Source organism: Fusarium odoratissimum (assembly GCF_000260195.1).
Source record: "Fusarium odoratissimum NRRL 54006 unplaced genomic scaffold supercont1.1, whole genome shotgun sequence".
NCBI classification, from domain to species: domain Eukaryota; kingdom Fungi; phylum Ascomycota; class Sordariomycetes; order Hypocreales; family Nectriaceae; genus Fusarium; species Fusarium odoratissimum.
Window position 1 is genome coordinate 3,676,655 of NW_022158687.1, and position 16,431 is coordinate 3,693,085.

Consider the following 16,431-nt stretch of genomic DNA (forward strand, 5'->3'; position numbering starts at 1 on the left):
TCCCGCCATTAGCCGGTCGACAATCTATGTGAGGTAGCCTAGCAACGTAGAATCTGCTGCCGTGCTCTTGTGAGTGGACTTCAGACAGACATGCACATGCAGGTTTCGCTTGGACTTCATGCGTGGAGAGACAAAAGGAAACTGGAGGTATTCGTGACACGGCATTATGAAGTTCACTCCAAATTAGGAACATATTGCGATATTTCGCAGATGTTCAAGCCAAGACGAACATCAATTGCTTTTTTTCCCTCATTTTGACGACAGCTGATGAGTTACATACCAGATTTGATAATGCATGCCTGTGCTGAATCCCTCCAATTTCCATCTTAGGTAGGGATGCTTGTGCAAGATGAAGCAAGTTGCTTTTGGCTGAAAGCTCAAGAACCACGCCTGACCTATCATGGCATGCCAAGGACTAACCAACGATATGGCACGTAGGGAACTAGGTACAATGCATGCAGGTAATCATGTTCGCACTAATGAGTTACCGTATGTACATACGATTACAGTAATATTGGGACCTGTTGATGATGGAGTTGACGTCGTTGCCGCCTCAGATCTAAACGGACCAATCCCGTCTCTATTTCAAAAGTTGAAACCCCCCCCCCAAGCAGCCTAAGGCGGGAAATGTAAATGATATATGATATTAGGTGCTTTTGCATTCTGCATTGCGCAAGCCCTGAGTTCCGGCAGAGGCTGTCTTCTGGTTCGAAGTGCTTCTTTTAGTTTTTTTGTTTTGCTTTTTTTATGTTTTTTATGTTTTTTATTCTTTTCCGCCCTTGCTTTTGCATCCTCCTTGATGCTAGTTACCCTTTAGCACATTAGCTGGTGTTTCTCGAACCCTGGACTGCATAATCATAACCCCACCACACTCACTCAAGTTCGATCACTGTCATCGTTTCTCACCCAACATAGGCAAAGCTCAGCTCTTTTCTTCCTTGGAAATACCACTTTGACCCGTGGAATTCGGTTCTCATTTTGCTCTACCTAATCCTGAGAGCGGCGTAGGCGTCTCGCAAGTACCTCATTCTTTGACCGCCCCTCCAAAGCAAAGCAAAGCAAAGACAAGCGTCTCAGCCAAACACACACCGAGATATTCCTAGGTCAATCCATCCATCCATCCATCCATCCAGACTTTCTGTCAGCCATGGCCGACGTTCCGCTCGTTGTTATCTCAGAATTCGCGCAATCAGAGCGTCGCATTACACCGTCATGGTCCATCTCCCAACTCAAGGGCAAGCTTGAGACTGTCACTGGTGTTCCGCCCTCTTGCCAACGGCTCTCCCTCAAGCCCACAGCTGGCGCAGAGGCTATCGCTATTGAGGCGCCTAACGAAGACGACACCCACTTGTCCAACTTTCCCCTGGCCCCGTATGCAGAGCTTCATGTAAGTCAGAGTGCATCATAGCACGGCCTCTCATTTGTCAGCTACTTTCCCATGCCATGTGCCTTGGCCGAGATATTCTCGCTGCCCTTCACTCTTCTGTCTGCGGTGTTGCTGTCGACGACTTTTCAAGGTTCCCAGGTCCATGCTATTCACCGGTGCTGAGCTGGCACTTGAGAAGTGTGGCGAGGGGGGGCCGAGCGGGAGAGGCGGTGGGAGTTGAGCTGTTGCGTATGTGCGCGCGTTCAGGGACCAGAGGATCGTCACTCTTTTAGTGGTGCCACCATAGACTTTTTTTACCCTCCAATACTTTGGATAAGGCTGACAGGGATCCAACCTGGTAGGTAATTGACACACGGCCTGCGGCCTCTCGGATCAACTTGAATGACACCTCGGGCGTCGACAAATATGTCATGCCCGAAGAAGAGTACGAGAAAAAGACGGACTCGGTCCTAGCCTGGAAGAAGGCTCAGAAGTTAGGCCGTTTCGACCCAGATGCTCCCAGCCACGAAGAGGCCAAGCTGCAGGCTCTTGACCGCGAGGTTGCCACGCGGGGCATTGCTGTCGGCCGACGGTGTCGCGTTGGCGGTGAGGATACTCGACGCGGTGTCATCCAGTACGTCGGTGAGGTCAAGGAGATCCCCGGCGGTCTCGGTTCATGGGTGGGAGTCCAGCTCGATGAGCCCGTTGGCAAGAATGACGGTAGCATCGCTGGTACTCGATACTGGGGCGAGCCCTCTGAGCTCAAGCATGGTGTCTTTGTGAGGCCGGAGCGGGTTGAGGTGGGCGATTTCCCTGCTCTCGACGACTTGGAAGATATGGAGGAGATTTAGACGTCTCGAGTGTGAACAGCTCGATGGTCTAGGGTTGGTGGTTCTCTGTTGAGTAAACATTGATATCTACAGCGAACGGTGTACCTGGTGGTTGTAATTAGAGCCAGGCTCTGTGGGAAGCCTACCCTCCAAAGTACTTTCAACCGGGAGTAATTTTATCATAGCCGGAGCCTGGCAACTTGGTCGTGCAAGGCCATCAGGTCTGCCGGCTTTACAGAACACGGATACACAAATCAGTCACCAAACCGAGATCTCACAAGCCAGATCTTCCCGTCCACTTTGTGAAACACATGAATTGGCATCCCAAGATCTATTATCATAGATTCCCGGCCCCTGCGTAAGATCTCTCCGTCGTACGCGGCGGCCATCTGGTCTCCCCTGCATCTCTTGAGCAACGCGATTCCCGATCCGTGAAATCTTGCAGCAACGGCTCGGCAACTTTATTCCAACAACAATAGCTATTATATAGCTGTTCTTGTATATCCAGAGTGAGCTTAAGAGTGGCTGAGAAACTGTTGCGATTATTTGAGGTGATATAGTTGTTGAGTTGTGCTGGATTAGAAGACCACGATTGTGTTATATGGTGCAGGGTGGGTATCAGATTATGAAATGCAAACAGGTATATACACTTCCTCAGTAGCATATATACACTACATTTGTGAGTAACTAACTTGTGTCATACTGAACTCTTACAGCTAGCTTCAATGGTAATAGTTGCATCTCTCCTGTGCCTTGCTATTTCAGGAGGTTACCATGGCACCACGGAAAAGCTGGGCGTCCTTTTCATCTTTTCGCCGATACTATGTTTCTATTACAAAAGGACAAGATCGCGCCTGCATAAGTCATTTCTAATTGGACCCAACTGCCGATCGGAAATAGTATATGACCATAACGGTACTGCAGGCCCTGAGCTGTATTGGACGCCTTTGAAGAGTGTGACGTGGGGCCATATTCATCACGACTATGGGTCATGTCATATCTATTTGAACATCACAAGTACTACATTGTACCATGTATATACTCCTGCGTAGTCTCTCGGGAAGAGTTGGTGTTCTATACCATTTACAGCTTAGGTGGAAATGGATGTTATGATTGTAACAGGATATCTGATTACTCACTGTGTCTTCGTAAGCATCTCTAACCTCTGGGCTGCCAGCCATTGTTATCTTTAAAATGTATGTAGCACTGGGGTTCTTAGAAATGGATTGGCACTAGATACTGGCGTCTTGAATGCTGATGGATGATCATGTCACCATCTGTAAACGGCATACCCAGGGCTAATCATTTCCCTGGAAAATTCACCCAGAATATATCCGAACAAATACATCTTTCCAATCAAACTCTGTGCTTTCTGAGCTTGAGGGTTGTTACTATGAAAACACAATAGGTAAATAGTACATCGAGAAAGTGTAACGGTACAGTCTAAGGTACCTTATATATGATAACATCGTTCAGCCACAATGTTATTTATCATTCAAATGCCATCTTTTCTAGTGTACCATACCCTCTATTGTTTTATGAGAATGTTTCTGTGGTATATTTTCCCCTTGATATGTATTCCAAATTGTGCGCCCTGAACAACAACCAAGTTCATGAAACTGAGTCTGATCCCCTGGGCTATTGCTGATTGTCTCAACTCGTATATACCATAGACTTCAAAGTTGCCTTGCTTGTCTCTCAATTGATCTTCAAGTGCCCCAGAATGGAAGCTCGACGATACTTCCAACCCTAGTGATAAGTGGCAAATTACTCTTCCTCTCAGCTGCCAAAACGACGCTCGAGGGGATCGAAAGCCTATCTCGTAAGGTTTTATATTAATTTTAAATTCTGAACAGTTATTTCGGACTACATTCAAGTACTGAAAAGTGATAAAGTACTTAGTTCAAGCATGCTTGCTGATAACCCAGCATTAGCCCAACCATGAATACTGACGAGCAATAAAATAGCCAGGGAAATACATCGAATAAGGCGGCTAAAGCTGCCGCATGATATTATTCTATTTCATGTTACTTTGAAATTCTCGATTGTTCAATCTGTCAATGTGTAATAACAGGAGGTTGAGTAATTTGCCATGTCGTTTATCTTTCTCTGATCACTTTCTGGCTTATAATATTACTTCAAATATGTCGATCTGATGATCTAATGATTCATAAAAGCCCTTCAGTATATAAACGAGACCCTAGTTGTCTATAATGGTCAAGATTTAAAAGAAAAATTCAAGGGCTTGCGTCAATCTCCTCTTGATATCTTAAATTCACAACAGTAACCACGATAAAGTTTATTTAATCAGTGAAATATTTACATTGTCAACAATGATTCCTATTGTACTACAAAAAGATGTTGGGATACGTTTTTTATTTAGAATGTGTAGATTATCTCATTAGATATCATTGGCGTTAACTACCTTACCTGACATATAGATTAAGAATATGTAGGGTATCACCATATAACATGACTAACAAGACCGATATATCATCCATGCGGCTTCCCCTCACGCGATCATGTTGGTCGAGAGCTTGGCCAACATAGACGCTTTTATAGTTTCGGAAGAGATGGATATACTTTATTGCAATCATAGTGATTTAATGAATTGATTGTCTGTTTAGGTATGTATCTTATAGATAGCTCAAGCGATCAGCAACTGAAACAAGCAAGTTATCATCATTCATTAACGTCTACAAAACCACACTGATGGCCCTGATTCAAGCAGAATTGGCTCTGAATAATTGCCAAGCTTGTAGTGACAGTAGTGAGCTCTTAGTGGCTTGGTTGAGCCAAAACGCTGTGTTTCCAGTGGCTGGAAGTTGCCGTTCCCCTCTGTTGTCGCTTGTCAGCGGGCGCGCGGGAACTTTTTTCGGGTGGGCTCCACCCCGATACGGGACCCGACGGGGCCCATCATGGCCAGGATGTGATGGATTTGAAGACTGCTCCTGTTTCTCCCTCCATCATCAATTTGCCTTGAACTTGAATTTAACTCTTTCCAACTCAGCCCGCGGAACCCCTGACCGAAAACGAACCGCAATACAAATACGAGACGAGTGTAGTGCAGGAGAATTGCGACCGGCCCATGCGATTCAGAACCGACATGTCGGCTTCCACCTAAACGTCAACCGGCGATGACTTCAATCGTATCAGCCTTGCCCCTACGTACACAAAATCGACGACCACACACGATACTTTACGCATAGAGCCCGTCTGTAGTCTCGCCGTCGCCCACAACCGGCGTTATTCAACACCTCTCCTACCCTCGACACCACCGCTATACAACCACAATCATGAGATTCTCGACGATAATTAGCACAGGCAGGATGGCACTCTTCATCTCCATCCTAGCCTGCACTCTTACAGGTGTCCTTGCCGATGACACTGAAGTCTCTACATGGGCCGAAACCGAAATCCCCGAATGGGCCACTATCAACGGCATGCAGCTCTCGTTGTCAGCGAACCCTGGGCTGCAGTTTGCTGTGATCCCTCTTACATCGAATCTGGGACTGAACGATTCCACCGGTCGAGTAATAGATGTATGTCTTGGCTCTGCACTGTTTCCTGGTTAATGCTAATAACGATTCGAAAGATTATTCATATCACGGGTAATATGATTGCGACGGACTCTTCAAATTACAACAAAGTGACTGATAAAGACGATATCGCCTATCTGTCATGCGACGAACCTAAAGGCGACTCTTTTCTCAGCCCCAACAAGATGCTCAACACATTGATGCAGCTTGATCCTCATCTTAGGGCGATAGTCCTGTATTCTACGTCCAACACATGGTGTGCCATCGACCCAGTCGAAAAACTTCCCTTTACGAGTATCTTGTCCATGGCCGATGGAGGCGAGGCCACACAAGCCCTGAACCTCTTGAACGGCACCAGCCGTGGTGAAGTGGTTAAAGCGAGCATCTTCGGTAACAACACGGATAATACGATACCGAAGGATGAGAGCAAAGGGGGTAGTAACACGGCTGCCATGAGTGTTTTGTACGCCATCACTGGCCTGATTACTCTGCTATTCTTGGTCATCATCACGACAGGCGCTGTGAGAGCCCACCGATATCCTGAAAGATACGGGCCACGAGGTGCACTTGGCGGGCGGCCACGGCAGAGTCGGGCCAAGGGACTTGCTCGGGCTGTATTGGATACGATCCCAATTGTCAAATTTGGAAACCAGACGCCTACAAAGCCAGACCCCGAATTGGAATTGGAAAATACGGAAGGGAACGATGCTGCCACACAGCGAACTGCGTCACGCCTCAGTGAGGCCAGACGGTCTGACGGGGCTCAGGCACCAGGTGGGGAGACCAATGCCGTACCAGCCGCGACTAGGGCATCGTCTTCTCCCGAGAGTGCCGAAGACGAGACGAGCGACCACTTAGGATGCTCTATCTGCACTGAAGACTTTACGGTTGGTGAAGATGTTAGAGTGTTGCCCTGCAAGCATCAGTACCATCCAGCATGTGTTGATCCATGGCTGATTAACGTATCTGGCACGTGTCCATTGTGGTGAGTTACTACCTTGTGAAATGATCCGATCCTTATGTATACTGACACGTTATTAGCCGCTATGACTTACGACCAGGCAAGGGTCATGCATCGGCGGAGGCGGATGTTGGCGACTCTAGCACACTGCCGCCACCTCTGGCAATGGAGGGTGCTGAGAACGACGCGCCTCAGTCATCTCACCGTAACCGACTCTCGAGACTTTTTGATATTAACCGCCTTCGAGAGGGGACAGTGGAAGAACAAATGGAAGCATTACGGCAGATGCGGGCGGAAACTAATGAAAATAGCAATCAAGAGACAACAGAAGTTACTGAAGCGGCCGATGGCGAGTCGCAGGGCCAAAGTGCACGATTTGCGGCGAGGCTTCGGGATAGATTTAGAATCCGCACACGCGCTCAAGCCGTCGAAGATCATGAAAGCCAACGGGGGAGCTAGTGAGTAGCACGGAGGTGCCGGAGTATTTATGTTACCGGCGATATGAGTTTAGGGCTGAGAACTGAGGCTCGAAAGGCTTCACACTTTGAGTTAACCAGGGGCAGAAGGGTCCCTTGCATGCATTTGTGAACCGTTTTGAAGGAGAAGAATGTTCGGGATCGGCGTTGAGGCTGAGGAATGATAACTTGGGTTTTAATATGGACACACATGGGAAGCATGGCAAGGCGTTTCTTTGGATGATCGCACATAAGGGCGTGCTCACGACGATCGTGGTTGATGATCACTTTCGGCTTATCCGAGAGTGCAGATTCTTACCTTACATATGATACCTTTGATGATTTATTATTATACACGCTTATACGAAATCGAGACCTTATACAGCGGGAGTCCTCTAAAAGATTTGATTAGGATACCAGCATATGGTAGTGAACCTTCCATAATCCAGCAATGAATAAACAGACCCTTAATGTTCACTCAAGCCTACATGCAACGCCGTTCGTTGAAGATATTTGCAACCAAGCGCCCAGCGTCGGTATCGTGCATCATAACAGCATCTGATTCAGTCAGTTGAGAATCCGAACCCAGAGCTTGGCTCCAGTGACATGGCACCACAGGTGAAGGGTAAAAGTCGCAGAGTCAGCAGGAGAATGTAACTCGAGAGCCTCTTGGGTTTATTACCTCGGTAGATCATCAGGACTGTACGAACCAGCCTTGTTAGTTAGAGTTCAGCGCATCGCAACGGGGCTTTGTGATAAATCCTGACATCCTTATAAGGACAACAAAGACTGTTGGAACCCAAAGATGCTAAGTTCAGCAACCAGGCTGTGGCTTTTCGGAGGCACAATTGCCGCCGCAGCTTGAGGTCGGGGTAATTACAAAGAACTTAGTTGCTCAAATATCGCCACCACAGTGAAAATGGATCTCGGGCAATGTATTGGTTTCCTGACCTTCATAATGTAAGTGTCAACTGGAAATAAGATAATGACGCTACGTGGGAAGTGTTTGTTGAGCACCCTTGATTTCCGTGTTTCAGGTAGAACTTTAAGAGTCACTTGCTCCCACCATAAACAACACGCTGGAGTCATTGAATTGCATAAATGCAAACTTTCTTGGGTTTCATGAGCAACTTACAGCCAGCATGTTGGTAGTGGTTGGCGAATCAGGCCTGTGCAACGTATGTGATCTCAAAACCGATACCGTGAATATGCTGGTACGATGTGAGCTTATGAAATATGATCCCGGGCCACATCCAGACCAACGGTAATGCAGCAGCAGATGAACAGAACAATCTTCAGCGCAAATCGTCGTCTTGGATTTCTGGCAGCCTATGATAAACAAGCTTTGAGCTATCGACACTAGAGGGCAGGGGTGTCGAGATCGACCAATACTGACAATGCTACTCAGCCCAGGTCTCCTTCATTGCACACAGCCTGAACTGATCAATGAGGGCTGAAGAACATCTGAGGCTCAAGATCGGTGATGCTATTCTGCGAGCTGTGCTCAAGCTGCAAAACCTCAGCCTGAAATGATCTTTCTGGGAAGATATCTGGAGCTATTTGCCACCAGGATGTCGGAAAGTTGTTTTGCCAAGCGGGATGGCAACTACTGAACCGTGACTTTGGGAGAACCTACCCGCCACAATGCCGCCTTTGGATCTCCAATTCCTGCCGAGTCAGGTGAACCACATACGCGTGGAGTTTCCCTAGTGGTGCCGATTTACTGTCCGTCGGCCAATCTCGAGTCGAGGCACAGTCCGGATTGTGTTAGAGGGTTTCGTAACGGGACCTCGTCAGGGGGATTAGCGCGAAGGATCTTGATTGATTCCGGGGGTGGATAGATCGGATCTAGCCGGGTCTAAGTACTAACAATAGAGCAAGAAGGAAGACGGGAGGATTTGAACAAGGAGAAGGGGGTTTTTCTTTCTTCCTTTATAGGGGGAAGAATATGATGCTTCGGGAAGGTGAAGGATTTGTTCAAAGCTGAGAAGGCTTTACCATGAACGGGTTTGGGAGGTTCCCCTTCCCCAGTCTCTACTTGCCTGCTGTATTTGGTCCCTGTTTACACTGTAGCACATGGTTGTTTCCTCCTACCCATTAAACAGGGTGTCGGGATTCAGAAGAACTCTCCACATTCGAGACGGGAAACAACTTCCCAACTTACCTTAGCACCTGCCTACCTACTTAATCAGGATTGGATAGCAACTCCCCTTTCGTCTAGTTTGCTCAGGGAGAGACATTATCTGAGCACTTCGCAGCTTCAAATTTCCTCAAGCCTCGAAAAAACACCATCACAGCCAACACAAGCCACGATCTATCGACAACACTGCACGGGGCACTCTTCCGTTGCTCCGGTATCGATGCCACTGTCAGTGCGCACTCGATAGTGCACAACGTCCAGCCATACCACGGGTTTGAGCACATCCATGTCGAGGATGGCTTACACCACCCGATGAACGATCGAAGTTAGGGTGTGGTCGATCTGTTTATTCCCATTTGTCGCCTCCTATCGAACTCCCAACCGAAATGGGTCGGCTTCATCTCAAGTCCCTTTTCTTTTTTATCATAGCCACAGCCGTATCGATCGAACGCCATGCCGCAAGGGACAGGGGTTAGAGTAATCATTAGCAGCTCTCCCTGGTATTGTTTTAATGGGAAAGCAACAATATCGGCCAACACAGTTTGCACCGAGACTGGACATTCCTGAGTCTTGATAGAATCACCAATCATCAAGAATTGGGATGACTTCTGGAAAATCGATCGAACAAATGCTTTACGAGTCAACCTTTTGTGACTCGAAATGAATGACATTCTATCAAATAGCTTTTACCAACATTGTACCATCACAAATACAATGATTTTCTCCTACCTGCATCCGGAACCAAGTCTAACAATGGGTGACATACCGCACTCGTGAGCCATATCAAATACTCAAACAGAGGCCGGGACATCGCCAAGGATTCAGCTAGGTATTCGGATCCTCCGTCGCTATCCCAGACTATTTTACAGTGCCCACAAAGAGCATCACCCATCGTACTCCCGTCCACCACCGTCAGTGGCTCATCAAGTAACGACCACTCCGCTCTAACCTTATTTCGATATTCATCCCAAATCGTTGGTCGCTTCACACTGAATTTCTTGGTGAACAAAGTACCGATCTCTTTGTTGGTCCCCGAATCATTGTGCCTGGCTCAACAGCTATGCCGCTCAGTATTCCGGTATCATTCGTGCCTGCGGCCACTCAAAGCGTTTCTGCATGGTGCCTGAACTTCTTCCGCTTCTGGCTCATCTCGGGGCTTATTTCATTTACGGACCCATGAGCAGCTTTCAAGACATTAGTTGGGTTGAGCTAGAGACCCCTAGTTTCCAGACTACTGGATAGGTTGTCGGCAGAAGAACTAGAGGTCTGAGGCTTCCGCACAGTCAGTAAAGTGTCTTGGCTTGATCTTTCTACTCTATAGCCACAAATTATGCTTTGACTTTATACCTGTCTGGGCAATTGCCCTTTTCTCCCCGTCCTTCTCCTCCTCCTTAACTATCACCGTACGCAACCCTCTGATCAAGGCTTGAAATTATTTTCGTCTTTCTATCGAAGATCTGCCTATTATCACTAGGGATAGTAACAAGAACTCTGCTGCATGCTTGGTTGTTCTTTCGGATCGCATTTTGACACGAGCGTCCTCAAACACCATCTAATATGGCTCCCAAGCCTTCTCTCGAGCCTCGCGAGGCATATCTACCGAAACCTGTTCCTATAGGAGGGGATATTATGTCGGTTATGGTCTCCCTCGCTGCTTGTTCAATATTAGCTGTCTTTCTTTGTAAGTCTTTGCAAACCCTCATGATATTAACACTAAAAACTGACACGCACGATGGAATAGTCCAGAGAATTACTGCCGTTAGATCCTGGTCCAGGTTACCATTTGTTGCTTGGCGTAAGTCTCTTGAGCTGATGCGAGGATATGGTTCAATTTGTTGGCTAAACATATGATATAGTCGTCCTGGTCATCTACGTCGACTCCTATGGTTTTGTTTTCACCTCTGCAATCCTCCAACAGGTCTTCGGTGTCAACAGCAGCTTTAACATCTGCCATGGCGCCATTTTGCTTTGCCTCATCTGCTATGTCACAACCAAGATTGTGGGCTCTCCTGTCGACTGTGCTGTGGAAGGTTTTGACTAATGCGAGAATAGCTTATATACGTCTTTCTTGTCGAGAAAGCTGTAAGTTTCATATGTTGTTTGAGAATTGAAGTCACATGTCTAACAGTATATAGCATGTTATTCGAAGTTCTACTACACGAAGAAGAAACTCGAAACTTTACTTGTTCAACATGATCACACTTCTTGGTGGTTATGGAGTAGTTGTCGTTCTCAACTTTATCTAGTAGGTCCTTCTAGCATTGACTTTCGTTTTCCAACGGCTTGTTAACGGTATTAGTCGCATTGCCAGAATTGTAAACGGAGAGTGCTTCATCGGCATGAAGAGCATCTCTATGATTCCTCTTATCGCTTTCGATGCCGTCGTCAATGTCTACCTGACCATTCTTTTTCTGATCCCTCTTAAAAGTTAGTCGACATTCGGTAGTCTCACGTGCATATGCTAATGAGTTGTCAGATCTCTATTCATTCAAGAATCTTCCAAAGACCCATGCGAACTCCCGCCTCCGCAGTGTGGCCTTCCGTACTTTCGTCGGTGCTTGCTGTACCTTGACAAGCAGCATAGTGTAAGTCCATTGATGTCTAGCGTTTGGAATACCCCTAACATGAACTAGAAACTTGACTGTGTTAATGGTTCTTAATGGCGAGCCGGGTTGGGTGTGTCTAATGTGTTGCAACAGTGACGGTATGTACCTTAAACAAGGCGTCTGGGATATAACTGACCATATGGAGTCCTCTTTTCGGCCATTGTCGTTCAATGGGTCACTTCTCGCGACAGTGCTGGTTCTTCCAGTCAACCAGCTTCGGCTGCTGTTACGGATGGCAGCTACATCGGCAGACGCGCCTCGTCAGCTCATCCAAGAAGCTCTCTGCATGCTTCCAACGTTCCCAACGTTCCTCGCGACGTGGACGACGAGACATCTCTTGTCGGGCATGCTACCGTCACCTCTTTGACGGATGACCCTGGTTTCGAAATGACCAAAGTTCATTCAGGGGCTACAAGTGGTGTTATCGTTACGACGACAATTCACCGTCAGAGCAGGCCTACGACCGAACGAAAGGAGAGCAGCGATGATGACGACGATATCGGGATTGAATCAGACCGAGACTTTCCGGTGCGGTCGGTTGCTTTTGCTCCAGGCCACACAGAAGTCGCAGAGCCACCACGAACACGAATCCAAGGTGGCCCCAGGCCACATCATCATGCCAAGGCACCTTCGTTCTCACGTCCGTTGAACAAGTAAAATTTACAGTACAAGGCTGTTTTAGAAGACAATTGCTTGGAATATTGGCTCAGAAAAAATCGGCGTTTTCGGCTTAAAGGTTCTTGGGACAAAGACAAGAGGGTTCTAGGCGTATTTGAAAAGATCGGGGGTGATTTGGATGGGGGCGGAAATACCCAATATTTAGTTTTAATCATCACCAAGAGTTGCAGAAACCCATGCATCTAATCATATTCTTATTACCTCACGATTTGGGAAGAGTATCTATTCTCTGGGATAAGTTAATATGACGCTTGAACTTGACAAAGACGTTCCGCACCCATCAATGGAATGGATGGATGACACAATAGTGTCAGGTGTTGATCTCCCGCATTCATACACATGGCACAACATTCCTCAGCCTGCAACACAACTCAATCAAGACATTGGTGTGGCCACGGTCTAGGATGAAGGCAAGGGTTCAAAGTCTCAAGTCGAGGCTCATGAGACAGCTTGACGTAGTCGTGCAAGTCGTCACCCATTCAAGCAGTAGAGATGTTCTGTCACAGGATGGCACAGTAGTTGGAGCAGTGAAATCGCTGTTCATTGTCATCGTAGCTCGTAGATCTATCTACACGCTGAAGGAAGTCTATCAAACTGCTAAGATCAGGAATTGTTCTATTTGCCAAGTCCTCCCTTTTTGTAATATCCCGGAATTGATGATAAGAAAAAGGTAAGGAGGTTGACCGCGATATAAACGTGGATACTGTGAGCCAGATCCTGGTCACCTAAATGCAAAATATGTACATAAGTCAACAGGCGCCATCCTTGAACCGAAAATGTTTATCCTCCCTCCCGAAAGCCAATTTTGAATGGTTGGGTATTTCCCTAGCGAGTGTACAAGAAGTTATAAAACGAACTGAGTGGCCATCTGCCATGAGCCTTCGCGAGCTTAAGCGGAGGCGTAAACGCTACCATAAGAGCTGAGCTCGGTCTCGCTGGTCATGAGCATGCCAGTCTCGACCTTGAAGTAGGAGTAAGCATCAAGGTAAGAAAGGGCCTCAAGCTTGGGGATGGCATCCTTGAGCCAGTCGGCAATGGCCTCATCAGAACCTGTAGGAGCAAACTCGGTGAGCCAGATGGGCTTTCCACCGCAAGCCTCGTGGGAAGCCTTGAGGTGGTCAAAGAGAGTGTTACCGTACTCAACCTCGGAGTACCAGTGGACGTTGCAGAAGTCATAGTGGCACTGCTCGCCAAGCTTCTCACACTCAGAGACCCAGTTCTTGAGCCACTCGACACCCTCCATGGGAAGACCACTGTTGCTGATGGAAGGGGCACCGATGAGGGCCTTTCCAGCATAGGGGTTGAGCCACTTGACATGGGCCTTGGCAGCGTAGGCAGGAGTCATGTCAGCCTGGCCAGCGTTGTCAGGCTCGTTGAAGCTGAAGATAGCCTTGGCGCCATCACTCAGAGCCTGGGCACAGTTGTCGGCAAAGCGGTCGGTGTGGAGAGGCTGGTCGTTCCAGAGGGTAGGGATGAAGTTGAGACCCTTGAGACCGCCGGAAGAGGAGTCCCAGTTGTAACCCCAGCCGCAGTTCTTGCAGTCGCCGGCGAAAGTGTTGGCGAGGTCAACGTTGTTGTAGCAGACACCGCGCTTGTGGGAGAAGCCAGCGGAGCCGCCAGAAGTGGAGCCGCTAGACTTGGACTGGGTGCTGCTAGACTTGGCCTTGGACTGAGTCTTCTCCTTGATGGCAGCCTTCTGGGAAGCCTTGGCGGCGGTCTCCTCCTTCTTGGGCTGGGAAGCGGGCTCATAGGCGGACTTGGCAGCTTGAGAGGGCTTGGCGACCTTGATAATGGTGGTAGGCTGAGCGGCAGCAGGAGCGGGAGCAGAAGGTGCCTCGGGTTGAGAAGCGGCAGCGGGCTGAGTAGCAGCAGGAGCAGCACCGCCGGGGCCGAAGTAGTTGTTCTCCCAAGAGACGACCTGACCGTCAATGGTAGCAACGACCCAGTCACCACGCTTCTGGGCGTGCTGGTGGTGAGCGTGGCGGTGGCCGAGAGCGAGAGCCGGCTCAAGAAGAGCGGCGGTAGCGGTAAGGATGGTGAGCTTGTTGGCGATCATCTTGACTGATATGACTGGTATTCCTAATCAAGGCGATTTGGGTAAAGATCGATGAAACCAAGTGTTTTCCGAGACGGCAGTCGACTTATGTAATGAATGTGAAGTTGTACTTGATATTCGGGTTGATCACAGTCGGGATGACAAGGTGAAAGCAACAACGAAAGATCGGGGCTGAGACGATAGTTGTAGTTATGTGATCGGCACGGCCGAGTAGGGAGTGTGTATGCGATCTATCAAAGACGCAGATAAAGAAGGGCGACGACTAGTCGAGACGAGGGTTGAAAACACGGGCTGATATTGACGAGATGAAGGAGAGAAGGGGAAGGGAAATTCGAAACCATGGGGGGGATATAGAGGGTTTAAGAGCAAGGAGGTCCCTCGCAATAAGGCAGGCAAGTGGTGTGGTTTGGACATGATCCAGAAGTACAGTACAAGTGGTGAGGTGGACTGGAATGTATCTTTTACCTGCTGACGATTGTTGGAGATACCCGTGTCTTCACCTGACACCTGGTATCTTTGTTTCCAAGACTGGAAAGACTGGGAAGAAAGACCCCCGCCTGGGCCATCGAGAGCCTCCACTTGCAGGGGCCGTTTTGGGGCGCTTTCGGTGGACTCAGGTGAAATGCTTGGAGGCATTCTGCAATTTCATTGGCCGACGCTCTTGTTCCTGGCGCCGTGCTAGAGTGGATCTCTAGCCGGGTACGCCATCCCTGGCAAAAAGCGGGTAGTATGTCAGGGGCAGCCGCCTCAGGTAGCATCAAAGCAGTTTCCGATTGGACGAGCTGGCCTCCCTCTTAGAACCTAAACAACAGGTCAACGACAGCGACAGTGGGCAAAGGAAACATGGGTTAACGTGGCAGTGGATGCACGACCACTCACATAGAGGCACACACACGCTGTGCCTGAACTGAAACAACTATACATGCGCGATTTCATCCGGCTTTGGTCTACTGCAGGTCCCTTCTGCAGGAACACACACACACACACACACACAAAAAAAAAGAGGAAACAAAAAGAACAAAAGACCGCAAACGGCCCAATTGTGTTAGTGGCCCTCAAAGGAATGATTCACGCACTGGGGCCTTTGTTACTTTTGCTGCAATGCCAGCACTCTTTCGCCCCAATTCCTGACTCGATGATCCCACAACCAAGCTTCTGATATCCACCATGGTATAAAAAACTAAACGGTCCCGAGAGATTAAGCCAAGACAGCAGAGAACACGACCGAGTTTGCTGCCGGCACTTGGCCTTCGAGAACCCTCAACGCCCACTTCCCAGCTACTAACGTAGGCGGACAAGGCCGTCGTAAACGTTGGCCCTAACTCCGTTGAGCTGATCCTACCCAGGATGCCCTGTAGCCTGTAGGTAAGGTAGCTGATGCGATGCTTATCCTGGTGCCAAGCCCAGCCAACTTGACGAATGCAAGGCCAGAGGTTAACGACCACCAACTTCTGCATCACCGTCATCATCTGGCTTCTCGTCATTCCAATGCTCTCACACCAGAGGCGCATGATACGCATCATATGACGCTCATCACGACAACTAGCAACGACAACGCACACACACACAATTAAAGCACTCAGAACAAGGCGCACAAAGGCTGCCACCGACGAAAATTCTAAATGTCTTGGCTTTTTGGTGCATCCCAGCCTCTTGGGACAAACCTGAACCCATTGCTAAAGGGCCACGTCGGCTGCTAAACCCAATTCTCACTTAGCATCCGCCGTGTGAAACACCGTCCGAAATTACATCCGCAGCCACAGTAGGGGGGCTCCACGCGTACAACCATGATATCCCTTG

General features: G+C 48.4%; 5 protein-coding genes across 6 annotated transcripts; 3 read left to right on the forward strand and 2 right to left on the reverse strand.

Annotated features, from left to right (window-relative positions):
• Positions 1–670: 670 nt before the first annotated feature.
• Positions 671–2,677, forward strand: FOIG_01288 (uncharacterized protein). Its single transcript, XM_031198074.1, has 2 exons — positions 671–1,387; positions 1,729–2,677. The coding sequence occupies exons 1-2, from the start codon at positions 1,148–1,150 to the stop codon at positions 2,215–2,217; spliced, it is 729 nt and encodes a 242-aa protein (XP_031073841.1). The 5' UTR covers positions 671–1,147; the 3' UTR covers positions 2,218–2,677.
• A 2,303-nt stretch (positions 2,678–4,980) lies between these two features.
• On the forward strand, positions 4,981–7,669 carry FOIG_01289 (uncharacterized protein). 2 transcript variants are annotated; one of them, XM_031198075.1, is made up of 3 exons: positions 4,981–5,738; positions 5,792–6,720; positions 6,777–7,669. In XM_031198075.1, exons 1-3 carry the CDS (start codon positions 5,493–5,495, stop codon positions 7,153–7,155), a joined length of 1,554 nt encoding a protein of 517 aa, XP_031073842.1. In that variant the 5' UTR covers positions 4,981–5,492; the 3' UTR covers positions 7,156–7,669. The 2 variants fall into 2 exon arrangements, with proteins under 2 accessions (XP_031073842.1, XP_031073843.1); XM_031198076.1 differs by having other exon boundaries at positions 5,792–7,669.
• A 3,179-nt stretch (positions 7,670–10,848) lies between these two features.
• Positions 10,849–12,554, forward strand: FOIG_01290 (uncharacterized protein; the record flags this gene model as incomplete). Its single annotated transcript, XM_031198077.1, has 9 exons — positions 10,849–10,972; positions 11,033–11,086; positions 11,148–11,290; positions 11,344–11,373; positions 11,427–11,536; positions 11,591–11,718; positions 11,768–11,876; positions 11,925–11,995; positions 12,043–12,554. The coding sequence occupies 9 exons, from the start codon at positions 10,849–10,851 to the stop codon at positions 12,552–12,554; spliced, it is 1,281 nt and encodes a 426-aa protein (XP_031073844.1).
• A 476-nt stretch (positions 12,555–13,030) lies between these two features.
• On the reverse strand, positions 13,031–15,131 carry FOIG_01291 (uncharacterized protein). The gene has a single exon (XM_031198078.1). It carries the CDS (start codon positions 14,629–14,631, stop codon positions 13,465–13,467), a length of 1,167 nt encoding a protein of 388 aa, XP_031073845.1. The 5' UTR covers positions 14,632–15,131; the 3' UTR covers positions 13,031–13,464.
• A 555-nt stretch (positions 15,132–15,686) lies between these two features.
• On the reverse strand, positions 15,687–16,323 carry FOIG_01292 (uncharacterized protein; the record flags this gene model as incomplete). The annotated part of the gene is made up of 1 exon (XM_031198079.1): positions 15,687–16,323. The coding sequence occupies exon 1, from the start codon at positions 16,152–16,154 to the stop codon at positions 15,687–15,689; it is 468 nt and encodes a 155-aa protein (XP_031073846.1). The 5' UTR covers positions 16,155–16,323.
• Positions 16,324–16,431: the final 108 nt, after the last annotated feature.